We start from the raw sequence: 20,446 nt of genomic DNA, 5'->3' as shown, positions 1-20,446 counted from the left end.
GCTGGCCTACACCACAGTCACAGCAATGCAGGACCCGAGCCTCGTCTTCGACCTACACCATAGCTCACAGCAATGACGGATCCTTAACCCATTGAGCAAGGCCAGGGATCGAACTCACCACCTCATGGTTCCTAGTCGGATTCGTTAACCACTGAGCCACGACGGGAACTCCAACAATCTTTTAAACAATAATATGTTTGTATATAATTTCTAACTTAATTTCTAACTTAATATTACTCACTTAATACCATCATCTTTGGATCAAGAAATATATTTGGGGAGTTCTCATTGTGGCTCAGTGGGTTACTAACCTGACTAGTATCCATGAGGATGTGGGTTCGATCCCTGGCCTTGCTCAATGGGTTAAGGATCTGGCATGCCGTGAGCTGTAGCGTAGGTTGCAAACGTGGCTCAGATCCTACCACGCTGTGGCTGTAGCTGGCAGCTGCAGCTCCAATTCGACCTCCTGGGAACTTCCATATACCAAGGGTACAGCCCTAAAAAAAAAAAAAAAAATACACCTGTTTCAGAGTTTCTGCTATGGCTTAGGGGGTTAAGAATCTGACTGTAGCAGCTCGGGTTGCTATGGAAGCACGGGTTCAATTCCTGGATCAGTGCAGTGGGTTAAAAGATCCAGCACTGCCACAGTTATGGTGTAGGTCACAACTGTGGCTCAGATTCACTCTCTGGCCCAGGAACTTCCATTTGGCACAGGTGCAGCCACAAAATTAAAAAAAAAAGAAAAAGAAGTTCCTGTAGTGGCTCGCAGTTAACAAACCTGAATAGTACCCATGAGGATGCGGGTTCGATCCCTGGCCTCGCTCAGTGGGTTAAGGATCTGGCGTTGCCTTGAGCTGTGGTATAGGTCACAGTCATGGCTCGGATATCACACTGCTGTAGCTGTGGTATAGGCCAGAGGCTGCAGCTCCAGTTCAACCCCTAGCCTGCGAACCTCCATGTGCTGCAGGTATGGCCCTAAAAAGACAAAAAAGAAAAAAACGAAATACAGTTGCTTCTATTTTTATGAGAATAACAAACAATACCACAATAAACATCCTCAAAGCAGAATCACTGTGCATGTCCTTGATATTACTTATGATTAACTAGTCAACTAATGTGAAGAGTTTTAGAAAGTGTTTTGATATACTGTTGACCCTTGAACAATGTGGGTTTTAACTGTGCAGGTCCAGTTATGTGAGGATTTTTTTCCATAGTCAGTACCATAGTACTATAAGACCTGCATTTGTTCAATCTGCAGGTGCAGAATCATGAATATGGAGGAACTGCATACAAGTTACAGTCTGATTTTTGACTGTGTGGAGGGTCTTTGTCCCTAAGCCCCACACTGTTCAATGGTTGACTATATATCAACCTTTAGAAAAGTTTTACTGACACCATCATTTAAAGAAGCATGCTAATTTAGCTAGGTCAGGTTTTTATATCTCCTCCCTCCCGCCATATGTTTATTTGAAGTTTACTTTCTTCTTTGTGAATTACCAATTTATACTCTTTGGCCAAATTTGCATTTTAGAATGCTTATTTTGAATCTGTGTAGGAACTGGAGGGAGGAAGTAGACTAATAGTAGAAAAAAGCACATTAGGATGTGATTGCATAGACGAGGCGACAGATAATGAAGACTCTATGGCAGTGGGGAAGGAGAAGAAGTATAAAGTTACAAGTATGGAAAAGGAACAAATGATCTATTAATAGCTAAATTAAGAAGACAGTTGCTATGCTGAATTAAAATTCCACTTTTATTTTGAAAAAAAGATGCAGGAGTTCCCGTTGTGGCGCCGCAGAAATGAATTCAACTAGGAATCATAAGGTTGCGTGTTCAATCCCTGGCCTTGCTCAGTGGGTTAAAGATCTGGCATTGCTGTGAGCTGTGGTGTAGGTTGCAGACTCGGCTCGGATTCCACATTGCTGTGGCTGTGGCGTAGGCTGGCAGCTGTACCTCTGATTCGACCCCTAGCCTGGGAACCTCCATATGCTGCAGGTGCGGCCCTAAAAAACAAAACAAAACAAAAAAAGATGTAGAGAGACATGCACACACACATACACATGTGACATACAGATATATAAACAGATTTATATGTGTACATATGCATAGTGATATACACCAAAATATTTTATCTCTGGGTGATAAGATTACAGATGAGCTTTATTTTCTTTTTTATACTTTTTCTCTACATTCTGAGTTTGTGTAGTGAGCATAGGTGTTCTTATCAGAACAAAACTGCATTATTTTCAAAGATATTAATGAAGCAAAACAAACAGGAACTAGTTACGAAGCAGATATAAGCTGCGATTGGAGGAAGATGAAGCAGTCAAGATTGATACCAAGGCTCTGGTCTGAGGACAGGAGGTAGGACCATTAGTTGGAGGAAAAAAGAGAAATGAGAAAACATACATCTTATTTTAGATGTGTAGCGTTTATGGTAGCTATGGGTCGTTCCAAGTGGAGATGTCTAATAAACAGTCTTGGAATTTAAGAGAGAGGTCTCGGTGGAAGAGTAGATTTTACAATCTTTAAATATACAAGTAAAAACTATAGGGTATGGATGTGGATGAGGCTGCCCAGAAAGTATAAAGTGTGACTATTGTACAACAGGGGGACGAGAACCAATATTTTATCATAACTATAAATACACGGTAACCTTTAAAAATTGTGAATCAGGAGTTCCCGTCATGGCGCAGTGGTTAACGAATCCGACTAGGAACCATGAGGTTGCCGGTTCGCTCCCTGCCCTTGCTCAGTGGGTTAACGATCCGGCGTTGCCGTGAGCTGTGGTGTAGGTTGCAGACGTGGCTCGGATCCCGCGTTGCTGTGGCTCTGGCGTAGGCCGGTGGCTACAGCTCCGATTAGACCCCTAGCCTGGGAACCTCCATATGCCGCGGGAGCGGCCCAAGAAATAGCAACAACATCAACAACAACAACAACAAAAAAGACAAAAAGAGACAAAAAAATTGTGAATCATATATATGGCACCTGTAACTTACACATTACTGTACATGACTACATTTCAATTTTAAAAAAGTATCGGAGTTCCTGTCGTGGTGTAGCAGCAACGAATCTGACTAGGAACCATGAGGTTACAGGTTTGATCCCTGGCCTTGTGCAGTGGGTTAAGGATCTGGTGTTGCTGTGAGCTGTGGTGTAGGTCGCAGACGTGGCTCGGATCTGGCGTTGCTGTGGCTGTGGCATTGCTGTGGCTGTAGTGAAGGCTGGTAGCAACAGTTCTGATTAGACCCCTAGCCTGGGAACTTCCATATGCCGTGGGTGTGGCCCTAAAAAAAGACAAAAGACAAAAAAATAAATAAGTAAATAAAATTAAATTTAAAAAGAATGAAGAATCAGGAAAGAGACAAGAAAAATACCAACATTTAAGAGCAGTTAGGGAAAGAGAAGCCAGCAAGTGATGTTGAGAACAAACAATGAAAAGGAAATAGGAGAACCGAGAACCGAGGAAGCAGTGTCACAGAAGTCAAGGAAAACAAAGGGTTTCTAGGAGACAACATCCAATGCTAGAGAAAGGCCAAGTCATACAGACTGAAAAGTGTCCAGCAATTTGGAGAACTACATCACCTGTAACTTCAGTGAAGTAATTTCAATGGACCGGTGAGATTAAACTCATGAAGAGGTGAGTGAGAGGAGGAAGCTGGGTTGGGAGAGAACATAGGCAAGGAAGAACAGCACGAAGAGAGGCGGTAAAGTTACAGAAGTGGGGATAACTGACAGGTCTGAGCTCGCAACAGTCTCCTCCTCAGACTTACGTCTACTAACATCTACTCTCATGCTCTAGGTCTCAACTTAAGTGTCACTCTCTCCAAGAAGCCTCCTCTTAGTCCCCAGATGATTTTAAGTTGCACCTGCTATATTCAGAACAGTCTGTATTTCTCCCATGACAATACTCATTACATTTTGTTGCCTAAACTTGTCAACTAGTTTGTCCTTCTCAGTAAATGCAGAACATCTGTCTTGTTTACTACTGTCTTCTAAACTGCTAGCCTGGCAGAGAGCTGATGTTCAGTAACACTCTGTTGAATGAATCAAAATGTGGGAAGTAAAAGTGAGAAAAGGTAATCCTAGGTTAGTGGAAAACTTTAAAATAACAACAATCATTATATTAATAACAGCAGGAAACATTCATTGTGCATGTATAATGGGGCTAGTTATTGGACAAAGCAATCCTTTGATCCACACTTTAAGGCTGAGAAAATAGGCTTAGAGAAGCAGTTAAATAACTCCCCAAGGTCACTCAGGTAAAAGGACAGCTAGCAACTCACGTAACTCTGAAGACTTGAAGATAACAACTTGAGGAGTTTGAAAACTAACATTCCCCATTTTCTAAGTAAAAAAAGTAAAAGCAAAGACAGGTCTTGAGTAGAGAAATACAGAATATGCTGAGCCTTTGAGGAGAAGGCTAAAGGAAAGAAAGCTAAGCAAAGAAAAAAACTACTAGACAATTATTTTTTCATAATATCAAGTTACCTCAAAATAAGAAAGGAGTTTTAGATAAAAACATGCATTAGTGATTTAGTTATGTGAACTGGTTGGTTTTTGTTATTGTTTTTCTGTCTTTTGTCTTTTGGGGGCCGCACCTGCGGCATATGGAGGTTCCCAGGCTAGGGGTGGAATGGGAGCTGTAGCTGCCGGCCACAGCCACAGCCACAGCCACGTGGGATCTGACCCACTTCTGTGACATACACCACAGCTCAGGGCAATGCTAGATCCCCAACCCACTGAACAAGGCCAGGGATCAAATCTGCATTCTCATGGACGCCAGTAGGGTTCGTTAACCATTGATCCATAGTGGGAACTCCTGAAGTTTGGATCTAATTTTCAAAAAGAAATAATTCATCTTCTATTCAGTGCTGAACACTTTGCTCTGTCCTTCTATATACATCATCAGAGAAGAAGGTATTTCTGTATTTCATGTTACAGTGAAAAAACTGAGGATCTGAGACATCAAATCACTTGATTAAAGTAAAAAAGATGGTGAGTCATAGAGACAGAACTTGCTCTAGGGCCATTCAGCATTTACAGCTTTTTGTACTGAACTATGCCAGACTTCCTGGCAGGTGAATTAAGCACATTAATGTAAGTCAACAGAGGACCAGCTAACTGGCAAATGATCTTATGATCATACCCTACATAATGGTTACTACATTTGGGGAAATTAAGGAATGCAGTGGAAGAATGAGAACAATTTTGGAGGTTATGTTTTTAAATGAAAAAATCACTAAATCAGCTGGAAAGCAATTTCTACAGATAAGAAGAATAATAGTTTTAGAGCTCTCTTTATGACTCTTGTTAATAAACCCGACTAGGATCCACGAGGATGTGGTTTGATCCCTGGCCTTGCTCAGTGGGTTAAGGATCTGGGGTTGCCATGAGCTATGGTGTGGGCCGCAGATATGGCTCAGATCCTGCATTGCTGAGGCATCTGTGGAGTAGATTGATGGCTTCAGCTCTGATTCAACCCCCAGCCTGGGAACCTCCATATGCCGAGGGTACGGCCCTAAAAAGAAAAAAACAAAAACAAAAAAGAAAGAAAGAAAGAAACAAAAGTAGTAATTTTAGTTAAAAATTTAGATATGTGAAAACTGACAAAGTATTAATTTCAAAGTGAGAAAGCAATTGTATTATCTTTCTTATACTACTTTCCATCTAAAATATATTTTCATTAATACAAAAAACTAAAATTTTATCAATAAGAACATTTATCAATATATAAAAAAAATAAAAACAAATTATTTTACTTGTCTAAGCCAAAAAAATGGCAGCAGGGTAAAATAAAGGAACACTCAAGGGACTCTATTTGAAAGACAGAGTGATCTACAGTCCAAAAATCAGAGAGAAAAACTAATTCCACAATATTTTATTATGTGTGACATTTTCCCATTTTTTTTTCATTCTGTGACAAAAACCAAAAACAAAACCCCATAGATCCTTTATTTAAACTCTATCAAGTGGATGTTGCATAAGTTTTAAGCCATCAATTGCTTATTGGGTGGTCATAAGCTGCTGATACCATGGAAATAGGGAAATGAGTTACTGGGTTGGCAGGGGAAAGACTAAAGAGCTACTTGAAATATCTGAGGGCAGATGATAAGAATTTCAAAGCACCTAGCAGGGGAGTTCCTGTCATGGCTCAGCGGTTAACAAACCCCACTAGCATCCATGAGGACATGGGTTCAATCCCTGGCCTTGCTCAGTGGGTTAAGGATCTGGCCTTGCCATGAGCTATGGTGTAGGCTGCAGATGTGGCTCAGATCCTACATTGCTGAGGCAGCTGTGGAGTAGGCTGATGGCTTCAGCTCTGATTTGACCCCTAGGCTGGGAACCTCCATATGCCACAGGTGGAGCCCTAAAAAGACCAAAAAAAAAAAAAGCACCTAGCAAAAGGAATTTAGAAAAGTGAATTTAAAACAATAACATTTTCCAAAAAAATGGCTGTGAGGGAGTTCCCTTATGGTGCAGTGGGTTAATGATCTGGCGTTGTCACTGCAGCAGCTCAGGAACTTCCATGTGCTGTGGGCATGGCCAAAAAAAAAAAAAAAAAAAAAAAAGAGTGGCTATGGGAATGAAAAAGGTAAAAACCAGCTATGAAAAAACAAAATATACAACCAACCACACCCCCACCATCCCTGCAACTTTGGTATACATGAGTGGTGGCAGGTATCCTAAAATTTAATCAAAAAAGATTCTTGGCATAAAGTTTTTTTCTATTATTTATATCTGTATGTTTTCTCTGCATAATTTTCCCAAAGTAAGCAGAGCCCTTCTTCAAAATAGGTGTTTTTAAAAGACTGATTAAAAATATAATTCTTGGGAGTTCCCAGCAGAAAATGAATCTGACTGGCATCCATGAGGATGCAGGGTGGATCCCTGGCCTCGTTCAGTGGGTTAAGGATCTGGCACTATTGTAAGCTGTGGTGTGGGTTGCAGATGTGGCTCAGATCTCACGTTGCTGTGTCTGTGGCATAGGCCAGCAGCTACAGTTCTGATTCAACCCCTAGCCTGAGAACTTCCATATACCTCAGGTGTCGCCCTAAAAATCCAAAACAAACAAACAAACAAAAAATATATATATATAATTCTCAAAGGTTCAAAAAGAGTTCTTTTGAGACATAAATGTATACACTGCCTCAGTGAGAAAGAGCAAATAGCAGGTTTTCAAAAAGGATTTCAAAGGCCAGTTTATTAAAAAATAAAACTTTACCTTCAATAATAGGGAAACGTTTTCTCATGAATGGAGATATGGTTAAAAACGATAGACCATGGTTACCTCTGCCCAAGCTTTGAGAACGGCCAGTTTTTCCATGGTTGTGGCACTCTCTCGGTACAGCTGGCTAGAAGATCCTTTTCCGGCCTGAACTTTGTCCAGAGAAGAAACAAGCAGGTTGTGTACTCTACGGAGATCATTGAGATCACTGACAACTCCACTTCCAATCCATGTACTGCATACCTATCCAAAGGAAAAAAAATAATTTTATATTAAAAAGTTAGCGTTAAACCTGTAAAAGGAGTTGTCTAGTGGCCTAGTGGTTAAGGATCTAGTGTTGTCATGGCTGTGGCTTGGGTCACTGCTATGGCATGGATTCAATATCTAGCCTCGAACTTCTGCATGCCATTTGAGCATGGCCAAAAAATAAAATAAAATAAATAAAAATTACGTATACACACACACACACTCATATAGAGTAAATATAATCCTCCCCCCCCAGGGGAAGAAACACAAAACAAAACCAATGAACACAACAAAACAAAAAAAACCCCAATGCTATACTTTAACATTATTTTTAAAAATAAAAACTCAACAGCAAGTATAGAATTTATTGTACTCCTATGTGGAAAACAAAATATTTACTTATCATGTTTCCATAATCTAATTTCACAAAAATTTTAACAGTAAAAACTTACACCCAAATCAGCTCAGTCATTAATAATTCTTCAATGCAACATTCCTGGAGTTCTCCTGTGGCTCAGTGGGTTAAGGACCTATTGCTGTCACTGCAGCGGCTTGGGTCATTACGGTGACATGGGTCATATGGTAGTTCTATTTTTAGTTTTTTGAGAAACTTCCATACTGTTTCCCACAGCGGCTGTACCAATTTACATTCGCACCAACAGTGTACAAGAATTGCCTTTTCTCCACATCTTCACCAACATTTTTTATTTATTTATTTATTTCTTGATGATATAGGCATTCTGACATTCTGATTGATGTGAGGTGTTATCTCATTGTGGTTTTGATTTGCATTTCCCTGATGATTAGCAATGCTGAGAATCTCTTCACGCACCTGTTGGACATCTGCATTTTGTCTTTGGGAAAATGTCTAAACAGTTTTTAAACTGGTTCTTTGCTTTTTTGATATTGAGTTGTATAAACTGTTCATATATGTTGGATATTAACCCCTTACTGGTCATGTCATTTGCAAGTATCTTCCCCCATTCGGTAGGTTGTCAACCATTTGTTTTATGTGTGGCAATTTTAAGTTTTAGTTTTTATTTTATTTTTTAAGTTTTAGTTTCTAAAATCAGTACTTTTTAATGGAAACAGCTTGACCAAAAATCTGTCACGTCTGAACTCATTCTATGAGGCCAGCATCACTTGATATCAAGACCAAAGATATCACACAAGAAAATTATAGGCCAGTATCCTCGATGAACACAAATGTGAAAATCTTTTAACAAAACATCAGTAAACTGAATCCAACAATACATTAAAAGGATCATACACCATGATCAAGTGGGATTTACCGAAGGGATGCAAGGTTTTTCAATATCTGCAAAACAGTCAGTGTGACACACACATTAACAAACTGAAGAATAAAAACTGGATCATCATTTCAATAGATACAGAAAAAGCTTCTGATAAAATTCAACATCCATTTGTAATAAAACTCTCCAGAAAGTGGGCATAGAGAGAACCTACCTCAACATATCAAGGCCATATATGACAAACCCACAGCTAATATTACACTCAATGGTGAAAAGCTAAAAACATTTCCTCTAATATCAGGAATAAGACAAGGATGTCCAATTTGACCACTTTTATGTAGCATGGTTTTGGAAGTCCTAGCCACAACAATCAAATAAGAAAGAGAAATAAAATGAATCCAAATTGGAAGGGAAGACGTAAAGCTGTCACTGCTTGCAGATGACATGATACTATACATAGAAAATCCTAAAAATACAACCCGGAAACCATATAGCTCATCAATAAATTTGATAAAGTTGCAGATACGAAAATAATACACAGAAATCTGTAGCATTTCTATACACTAACACAAACAATCAGAAAGAGAAATTAAGGAAACCACCATTGCATCAAAAAGAATAAAACGCCTAGGAATAAACCTACCTAAAGATGTAAAAGATCTATACTTGGAAAACTTTAAGACACAGATGAAAGAATCTGAAGGTGACACAAACAGATGAAGATATACAATGTTCCTGGTTGGAAGAATTAATATTGTTAAAATGAGCATACTACACAAGGCAATCGACAGATTCAGTGCAATCTCTATCAAAATACTGATCAAATTTTTCCAAGAACTAGAACAAATAATCTTAAAATTTGTATGGAAACACAAAAGACCCCAGAGAGCCAAAACAATCTTGAGAAAGAAAAGAACTGGAAGAATCATGCTCTCTGTCTTCAGATTATACTACAAAGCTACAGTAATCAAAATAGTTGGTTACTGGAGTTCCCATCTATGGCTCAGTGGTTAACAAACCTGACTAGTATTCGTTGAGGACATGGGTTTGATCCCTGGCCTCACTCAGTGGGTTGGGGATCTGGTATTGCCATGAGCTATGGTGTAAGTCACAGACACGGCCCGGATCCAGCATTGCTGTGGCTGTGGCATAGGCCAGCAGCTGTAGCTCCGATTGGACCCCTAGTCTAGGAACCTCCATGTATGGCCCTAAATAGACAAAAGACAAAAAATTTAAATAACTAAATAAATTAAACAGTTGGTTACTGGCAAAAAAACCAAAAAACAAAAAACCAAAACCAGACACATAGATCAAAGGAAAAGAAGAGAGAGACCAGGAGTAAGCCCACACACCTGTGGTCAATTAATCAATGACAAAGGAGGCAAGAATACACAATGAAGAAGAAACAATCTCCTCAATAAGTGGACCTGGGAAAATTGACAGCTACATGTAAAAGAATGAAAATAAAACATTTTCTAATACCATAAAAAAAAACCCCACTCAAAATGGACTAAAAATTTAAATCTAACACTCAATACTAGAAAACTCCTGGAGGAAAACATAGGCAGAACACTCTTTGACATAAATCACAATATTTTTTATATTTCTCCTACAGCAAACAAAAGCAAAAATAAACAAAAGGGATCTAATTAAACTTAAAACCATTTTCACAGCAAAGGAAATCACTGATAAAACAAAAAGATAACTGAATGGGAGAAGATATTTGATGGTGCCAACTTTACTCAACAATGACAAGACTTCACTTTCTTATTTGAAATACTCAGGCCAAGATGTGTTGCACAATTCACAACTTTTTAGTAAAAGGTAATAAGGTACATGAACTTAAAGTATGGAACAAGGTGTACAGCAACACCTCATAATTAACACGTGGATATTTCTGTAATGAAATGTTGAATGAATCACACTAAGAGAGATCAATCAATACTATCCTCTGACTCAGATTCACGTCAGGGTCAAGAGAGTACAGTCAGCTCAGATTATGATACCAAATAAATTACGAAAAAGCTTTTGGTTTTCAGAGCATTTGGATTTTGAATCATGGTTAATAGATTATGTTCCTATATTTAAAACTTTTTTTTTTTTAGGGCCACACCCACAGCATATGGAAGTTTCCAGTCAGGGGACTGAATCAGAGTTATAGCTGCTGGCCTATGCCACAGTCACAGCAATGCCAGACCTGAGTCATGTCTTCGACCTACACTACAGCTTCACAGCAACACTGGATCCTTAACCCACTGATTGATTCCAGGGATCGAACTTGCATCCTAATGGTTACTAGTTGGGTTGGTTACCCCTGAGCCACAATAGGAACTCCCTATATTTAAAACTTCTTAAAAGTTGAGAATAAATGCTATGTGTAAACTATTTCATTCTCTTGTAATCTTATTCTCAAAGATTTCAAAACTAAATTTAATGAAAATCATTAAGGACATTTAAAATTGATTGCTACCAATAGAGAGTCCCAAAATAAACCCAAACACCTACGGTCAATTAATTTTTGACAAATGAGGCAAGAATATAAAATGGGAAAAAGACAGTCTCTTCACCAAGCGGTGCTGGAAAAACAGGACAGCTGCATGTAATGCAATTAAACCAGAACAAAAGAAATAAAAGGTACCCAAACTGGAAGAGAAGAGGTAAAACTGTCACTATATGCAGATGACATGATACTACATATAGAAAACCCTAAGGACTCCACACAAAAACTATTTGAATTGATAAATGAATTCAGCAGAGTAGCAGGACACAATATTAACATTCAGAAATTGGTTAATTTCTCTATACTAACAATGAAATATTAGAAAAGGAAAATAAAAAATGTTTTAAAACAGCATTCCCAAAAATTAAATACCTAGGAATATACCTGAACAAGGAAGTAAAAGACTTATATGCCGAGAACTATAAAACATTAATCAAGGAAATTAAAGAAAATTCAAAGAAATGGAAAGATATCCCACGTTCCTCAATTAGAAGAATTAATATCATTAAAATGGCCATAATACCCAAAGCCATCTAAAGATTTAATGTGATCCCTATCAAATTATTCATGACATTTTTCATAGAACTTGAACACATAATCCAAAAACTTATATGGAACCATAAAAGACCCAGAACTGCCAAAGCAATCCTGAGGAAAAAAAAAAACAAAGCAGGAGGCATAACACTCCAGGCTTCAGACAATATCACAAAGCTATAGAAGTCAAGACAGTGTCGTACGCGTTCAAAAACAGACATATGGAGTTCCCGTCGTGGCACAGTGGTTGACGAATCCGACTGGGAACCATGGGGTTGCAGGTTCGGTCCCTGCCCTTGCTCAGTGGGTTAAGGATCTGGCGTTGCCATGAGCTGTGGTGTAGGTTGCGGACGCGGCTTGGATCCCGCGTTGCTGTGGCTCTGGCATAGGCCGGTGGCTACAGCTCCGATTCAACCCCTGGCCTGGGAACCTCCATATGCCGAGGGAGCAGCCCAAAGAAATAGCAAAAAGACAAAACCAAAACAAAACAAAAAAACCCCAAAACCAGACATATGCATCAATGGAACAGAACAGAGAGCCCAGAAATAAACCCAGACACCTACGGTCAATTCAACAAAGGAGGCAAGAATATAAAATGGAAAAAGTCTCTTCAGCAAGTGCTGCTGGGAAAACTGGACAGCTGTATGTAAATCAATGAAATTAGAACACACCCTCACACCATGCACAAAAATAAACTCAAAATGGGAGTTCCCATCATGGCACAGCAGAAGTGAATCCGACAAGGAACCATGAGGTTGCAGGTTCAATCCCTCCCTCATTCAGTGGGTTAAGGATCCAGAGTTGCCATAAACTGTGGTGTAGGTCACAGACATTATCTCGGATTTGGCAGTGTGTGTGGCGTAGGCCGGCAGCTACAGCTCGATTAGACCCCTAGCCTGGGAACTTCCACATGCCCTGAGTGAGGCCCTAAAAAGACAAAAAGACCAAAAAAAAACCCCAAAAAACAAAACAAAAAAACAAACCCTCAAAATGGTTTTTTAAAGATAAGGCATGACAACATAGAGTTCCCTTCGTGGCTCAGTGGTTAATGAACCCAAATAGGATCCATGAGGATGTGGGTTCAATCCCTGGCCTCACTCAGTGGGTTAAGGATCCGGTGTTGCTGTGAGTTGTGGTGTGGGTCAAAGATGCAGCTAGGATCCAGCATTGCTGTGGCTATGGCACAGGCTGGCAGCTGTAGCTCCAATTTGACCCCTAGCCTGAGAACTTCCATATGCCTCAGGTACAGCACTACAAAGCAAAAAAAAAACACATGACACCATAAAACTCTTCATGGAGAATATATGCAAAATATTCTCTGTCATAAACTATATAAATATTTTCTTAAGTCAGTCTCCCAAGGTGATAGAAATAAAAACAGAAATAAATAAGACCCAATCAAACTTACAAACTTTTGCACAGCAAATGAAACTATAAAGAAAGAAAAAACAAAAAACAAAAAGCCTACAGAATGGGAGAAAATAGTTGCAAACAATGCAACTGACAAGGGCTTAATCTCCAAAATATACAAAAAACTCATACAACTCAAGAACAATAAAAAATACAGCCCAACTGAAGAATGTGCAGAGGACCTAGACATCTCCAAAAGAAGACATACAGATGGCCAGCAGGCACATGAAAAGATCAACATCACTAATTATTAGAGAAATGCAAATCAAAACTACAAATGAGGTACTCACCTCACACCAGTCAGAATGGCCATCATTAAAAAGTCTAAAAATAACAAATGCTGGAGAAGGTGTGGAGAAAAGGGAATCCTCCTACATTGTTGGTATGAATGTAAATTGGTACAACCACTATGGAGAACAGTAGGGAGGTTCCTCAGGAAACTAAAACTAGAACTACCATATAATCCAGCAATCTCACTCCTGGGTGTATATCTGGACAAAACTATAAATCAAAAAAGAAACATGCACCTCTATGTTCAAAGCAGCATTATTCACAATAGCTAAGACATGGAAACAACCTAAATGTCCAAGGACAGATGAATGGATTAAGAAGATGTGGCACATTGGAGTTCCCGTTGTGGCTAAGGGGTTAACAAATCCAACTAGGAACCATGAGGTTGCAGGTTTGATCCCTGGCCTTGCTCAGTGGTTAAGGATCTGGCATTGCCATGAGCTGTGGTGTAGGTTGCAGAAGCGGCTAGGATCCCGAGCTGCTGTGGCTCGGGCGTAGGCCAGCAGCTACAGCTCCGATTAGACCCCTAGCCTGGGAACCTCCATATGCTGCAGGAGCGGCCTTAGAAAAGGAAAAGGGGGAAAAAAAAATGAAGATGTGACACATATATACAATTGAATACTACTCAACCATAAAAAATGAAATGATGCCATTAACAGCAACACAGATGGAACTAGTTTCTCATATTAAGTGAAGTCAGAAAGAGAAAGACAAATACCACATAATATCACTTACATTTGGAATCTAAAATATGACACAAATGAACCCATCCACAAAACAGAGACTCACGGACATAGAGAACAGACTTGAGGTTTCCAAAGGGCAAAAGAAGGAGTGGGATGGATTGGGAGTTTGGAGTTAGTAGATGCATGATTCCATATAAAATAGATTAGTAATGAGGTATAGCACAGGGAATTATAACCAGTCTTTTGGGACAGACCATGATGGGAGGTAATATAATGAAAGGAATATATATTTATGACTAGGTCACTTTGCTAAACGGCAGAAACTGGCATAACATTGTAAATTAATTATACTTTAATAAAATTTTTTTTTAAAATTGATTGTTACCAATACTGATGGCAAAAAACAATACCAGCAAAAATAGTGAAGAACAGAAACAGACTCATACCTTTGTTACAAAAACAAACTTATGGTTACCAAAAAGGGATGAGGTGGGGGGGGCGGGGATTAGGATCGGCATATGCAAAATGGTGTATGGAATGGATGGCCAAAGGGGACCTGCTGCATAGCACAAGAAACTCTACACAATATTGTGATAATCTGTATTGGAAAAGAATCTGAAAAAGAATGGGTATGTGTATGTGTATATGATTAACTGAATCACTTTGTGGTACTGCAGAAATTAACGTAACATTGTAAATCAACGACACTTCAATAAAACTTTAAAAAGTAAAAAAATGCAATGCTGAAAAATATAATGAAATTGAAAGTGAAAAGAAATTAAATATTAGTGTGAAAATGAAGAGTTGTTATTCCTAAGGAACATAACATATTGGAGAGACTTGATAAATATTTCTGTGAATTTTGGTTAGAAATAGAAGTTGAGGAAAACTGATGAGATTGAGAATTTGGCACTAAGTTTGCTTTGCAAAAACTTAAGTACTCTCTCCACTTTAAAGAACATGAAACCAGAAACTGCAGATACTGCCTCATGGATTTGGTTTATGAAGAAAGACAAAGGAGCACTAATCAGCAAAACAGTATCAGAGAAAGACTCTGGCCATATATCAAAAGAATGATGAATGAATGTACATTTATAAATTTTAGGCTGAAATAAAATATTTGAAGTATGTATTATGTTTATGATTCCAACAGTGCTTTATGTGATTTTTTAAATTAACCCACTGATTATTGTCTCCAACTGTCTTTAATTGAAGACATTTGAAGGTCTTCTTATAATATCTAAGAATTATTTGATTTTTCAGGTTCAATATGATATTTATTCCAATAAAGAAGCTAGGATGGGAGTTCTTGTCATGGCTCAGTGGTTAACGAATCTGACTAGGAACCATGAGGTTGTGGGTTCTATCCCTGGCCTTGCTCAGTGTGTTAAGGGTCTGGCGTTGCTGTGAGCTGTGGTGTAGGTTGCAGACGCGGATCAGATCCCAGGTTGCTGTGGCTCTGGTGTAGGCCAGCGGCTACAGCTCTGATTAGACCCTTAGCCTGGGAACTTCCATATGCAGCGGGAGCGGCCCTAGAAATGGCAAAAAGATTAAAAAAAAAAAAAAAAAGAAGCCATACTTCACCATCTGCTTGAAATCAACTCCTTCCTTTATCTTAAGGAAAGGAACTTGCAACTCAATGGCCTACCTATTTCAAAACCAGCTTTCCTCCCAGAAACACAAGGATAAGAAGTCAAAAATTTAAGTGTGGGGAGTTCCCACTTTGGTACAGTGGGTTAACAATCCAGCTGCAGTGGCTCAGATCTCCGTGGAGGAACAAGTTCAATCCCCGGCCTAGAGCAGTCTGTTAAAGGATCCAGTGCAGCTGCAACTCGGATTCAATTCCAGGCCCAGGAACTTCCATATGCTGTGAGTGTGGCCATTTAAAACAAACAAACAAACAAAATTAGAAAAAAAATTTAAGTCTGCCACTAGAAAAGGAGAAACTTCTTACAGAAAAAGCAAGTAGGGCCGCGTAAGAAATTAGAAATTTAAGGTAAATTCAGTAACAGGAATTTTTCATACTACTCATTCACAAGATGAAAGAAAAAAGATGAAAGTATAATACCCTTTGCTTGTCTAATAATCAGGAGCTTTGTAGGAGGTTTCATCTGCTTAAATATTACGATCTGATGGAGGAGTTCCCATCGTGGCACAGTGGTTAACGAATCCGACTGGGAACCATGAGGTTGCAGGTTCAATCCCTGGCCTTTCTCAGTGGGTTGAGGATCTGGCGTTGCCATGAACTGTGATGTAGGTTGCAGAGGCGGCTCAGATCCCATGTTGCTGTGGCTCTGGCGTAGGCTGGTGGCTGTATCTCCAATTCGACCCCTAGCCTGGGAACCTCCACATGCCATGGGAGTGGCCCAAGAAATGGCAAAAAAGACCAAAAAAAAAAAAAAAGAAAAAGAAACTGAAACATTAACATGAGTTACATATGTACATTTAGTTACATATGACTGTGATTTCTTTTTTTTTTTCTTTTGCTTTTTAGGACCGCATCCAGGGTATATGGAAATTCCCAGGCTAGGGTTCGAATTGGAGCTACAGCTGCCAGCCTATGCCACAGCCACAGCAATGTGGGATCCACGCCACGTCTGTGACCTACACCACAGCTCACAGCAACGTTGGATCCCTGACCCACTGAGCAAGGCCAGAGACCAAACCCGCATCATGGATACTACTCCGATTCAATTCCACTACACCACAACGAAAACTCCAATGACTGTGATTTCAGATAGTTGTGTGCCAGTGTCCCAATCCAAATGACTTACCTACCCTAACTCCAAGGTGTGTACCATGATCCATGTAGATCTCTGTCTTAAAGAAGGCTCCCTCTTCTCTCCCTTGGCTGTTGGTGGTAGGAGTTCATTTCTCTGAAGGCCACCATTAAGAAGGCAGGCTTTAGAGAAATAAATACTAACTGAAAGAGGAGGAAACTCATTCAGCCACAGAGAGAGCAAAGTCAGAATTTCAAATCTATCAGTGCAAACAGCAGAGCATTCTGCATAGAGGCCAGATGCAGCTTGATTATGGAGTCTAAACAATAATGACAGACTACAGCCCTGTATTTCAGAAAACTGGGAAGGATGGAGTTGCTTCTCTTCCATTCTTAGATAAGCAAAGAATCAATTTTCTAAAAGATTAGAGCTTAATGCAGGAATCCTTTTACAGTATGAAAAATGAAAAAGATGAACTTATTAAAGGTGTAGGAACAGTTGTGCTCTTGAAACTCCCTTCAGATACAATAATATGAGACTAATCTCCTGGGATTAATTTTGCAAAAAATTTCCATATTGTGAAATTCTCTTCTGGGGTAAGTTCATACATAGAAACTTACAGAACTTTCACAACCTGTGGTCAAAAAAAAAAAAAACCCCTTTTATTACCTAATTATTACTACTATATATTCTTAAATTATTGTAGATTTTAAGATTTTTTTTTTCTTTTTGCTATTTCTTGGGCCGCTCCCATGGTATATGGAGGTTCCCAGGCTAGGGGTCGAATCGGAGCTGTAGCCACCAGCCTACGCCAGAGCCACAGCAACGCGGGATCCAAGCCGCATCTGCAACCTACACCACAGCTAACGGCAATGCCAGATCGTTAACCCACTGAGCAAGGGCAGGGACCGAACCCGCAACCTCATGGTTCCTAGTCGGATTCGTTAACCACTGTGCCACGACAGGAACTCCAAGATTTTAACTTTTATTCTAGTCTCTCTTCTGACTTTCAAATCTCTGTTTACTACTGGACAATATAACAGCTTTGTATTCCAAAGTCATGTCCTCAGCTATAGCAACATTTAAAAATGTGATTAATAGTTATAACATCATTTCATACTGAATAAAAAAGAAACTATTACTGTTGTATTTCTGAGATAAAAATAAATACTATTTGATTTTTCTCTTCTTGGAAGTGAAGTTCTAAGATTATCTATGAATTTATAGACATTAACTATAGAAAACTATTTTTCGTCTTACCTGGCAAGCTTTTGCTATTATGTCTGATGGGGTATCTTGGGAAAAGGCTGGTCTTAGAGCAGCTCCCACCTAGAAAAATGAATACAAAGATTTTGTTTTTAAAGATAAGCAGTAAACATAAACCCTTTTGTGTCTCTGGAGATAAAAACACATAAAACATATATTTGTTCCTTTCCTTTTTATCACATCTCTCATCTTTTAGGTTACAACAAACTGAATCATAACATTTTTCTTTTGCTTTCCAGGAGATTATCATTATCAAATCTATATGAATACTATACTAAATGGGCAATTAATCTTGCTTCTTGTTCCTTTGTTTTTGTTTAATAATAAATAAGATTTTATGAGAAAGCTGCATGTTCCCAGAGATAACAGAAAAGTGCTATTTTTGTTTTCTGTCTATATATTCCTGAACATATTTCTTTTTTCTTTTCTTTTTGGTTGCAACTATGGCATGCGCAAGTTCCCAGGCTAGGGAATGAACCCGAGCCACAGTCATGACAAAGTTGAATCCTTAACCACAAGGCCACCAGGGAACTCCCTTCTGAACATACCCTCTGAACATACAAAGGCTCAATTCCTTTAAATAACTGAGTAGTACTAAACAAAAATTCAGTCACTAAAAGACCTGAAAGATCATTTCACCTCAAAAAGAGATATTTTAAAAGAAGGCTGCTCTAAGAAATATTAACTTATGTACTTTTGTCATAGTAAGCAGAAATATGAGCTTCAGTTTTTATAAGCCAGTACTAATCTCACATTCTTAGGTATATTAATTTTTTTTTTTTTGGCTTTTTAGGGCCATACCCACAGCATATGGAAGTTCCCAAGCTATGGGTCTAATTGGAGTTGTTGCTGCTGGCCTACACCACAGCCACAGCCATGCCAGATCCAAGCCGTGTCTGCGACCTATACCATAGCTCATGGCAATGCTGGATCCTTAACCCATTGAGCAAGACCAGGGATTGAACCCACATCCTCATGGATGCTAGTCAGATTTGTTTCCACTGCCCCACAACTGGAACACTCACAACACTCTTTAAAAGTTCCTTTTATCTTTTAAATGACATGGCTAAATATGTAAACACAAGATTGGAAAGTCAGGCTGAAACATCTATTCTAGTTTTATCACTAATGTTATATCACAATTTAAAAATAGTAATGAGTTTTGCTCTATTGTTTCTTTTTTTTTTTTACCACCTCCCCATGGCAAAGTAACTGTTCAGGGACTGATCTGTTGGCCAGAGACTAAATCTGAGCCAGAGCTGTGACCTACATGACAGCCGCTGCAATGTCCCATCCTTTAACCCACTGTTCTAGTCCAGGGATAGAAGCAGGGCCTCCACAGAGACAAGCCGGATCATCAACCTGCTGTGCCACAGCAGGAACTCCTATACAACTGTTTCTTCAACTGTGAGTTGATTCAAACTATGTAATAGACAATGGGAGTAAAGGTATGCATTCTACATGAATAAATAGGTTGCAGGTCCAAATACATTTCTCCAAGGGATCTTTACTCCTTTAATGTTCACTCAAAAGATCAATTTTAATTTTGAAACAAAATATCTCACATTAGCTTGATACTGCTCCAGAATCACATGACCTGGAAATTCTGGCTCAGGCACAGACGCAAACTTCTTGATAATATCTTCAAGTGCTTGGAGACCGGCCATCCGCAACTGGTTACTGTGATCTGTTGCCGCCATGAATGCCATACGAATCAGGTCAGAGAGATGAAGTACCAAGAGGTCATCTAAAAATAAAAATAGAAGGCAAAAAAGAAAACATTTCCAAAATTAAGTGTAATACCATAAAAATACAAAATCATTATGTACAATGACATTTGGAGCAAAATAATTGATTACCATAACCTTCCCTAACGGAGTGTTAATTCTTTGGTCAATGAGGGTTGGTAAATTTTTTCTGTAAAGAACCAGAGAGTAAATATTTTTGGCTTTGCTGGCTATATAATTTCTATCATTACTACTCAACTTTGCTGTTGCAGCATGTACACAGACCACATATATGTATATAGTTGTACTATGCTCCAAAAAAACTATTTATAAAAACAGACTGCAGGCTGGAAGTTCCTCCTGTGGCACAGTGGGTTAAGGATCCGGTGTTGCCCCAGCTGTAGTATAAGTCGCAGCTGCAGCTCAGTTTCATTCTGCTTATTGGAAAGAAATCTCCAAGGCAGAAAGAACTGGATTAAAATGGGCCTATTCATATTATGCCAACCCAAAAGTACAGAAAAGACCCATTACTCCTCCTGTAGTCTCTTGTCACCTAATTTACAATTTATATCAATCTACAATG

The 20,446-nt window shown here is 39.0% G+C and overlaps 1 protein-coding gene across 3 annotated transcripts in view; it reads right to left on the bottom strand.

Moving 5' to 3' along the window:
* The window catches only part of HEATR5B (HEAT repeat containing 5B), a 129,494-nt gene that overhangs the window by 33,145 nt on the left and 75,903 nt on the right, over positions 1-20,446 (bottom strand). For all 3 annotated transcript variants that reach the window (XM_047782280.1, XM_047782281.1, XM_047782282.1), the window contains 3 exons: positions 19,702-19,883; positions 18,131-18,199; positions 7,294-7,473 (listed from right to left, as the gene is read on the bottom strand). In XM_047782280.1, the coding sequence (XP_047638236.1) occupies positions 7,294-7,473; positions 18,131-18,199; positions 19,702-19,883 (431 nt within the window). The remainder of the gene's footprint in view (positions 1-7,293; positions 7,474-18,130; positions 18,200-19,701; positions 19,884-20,446) is intronic.

This window comes from Phacochoerus africanus, chromosome 5 (genome assembly GCF_016906955.1).
Source record: "Phacochoerus africanus isolate WHEZ1 chromosome 5, ROS_Pafr_v1, whole genome shotgun sequence".
NCBI classification, from domain to species: domain Eukaryota; kingdom Metazoa; phylum Chordata; class Mammalia; order Artiodactyla; family Suidae; genus Phacochoerus; species Phacochoerus africanus.
The sequence above is the reverse complement of the archived record's forward strand: the minus strand, read 5'-3'. Positions and strand labels throughout refer to the sequence as shown.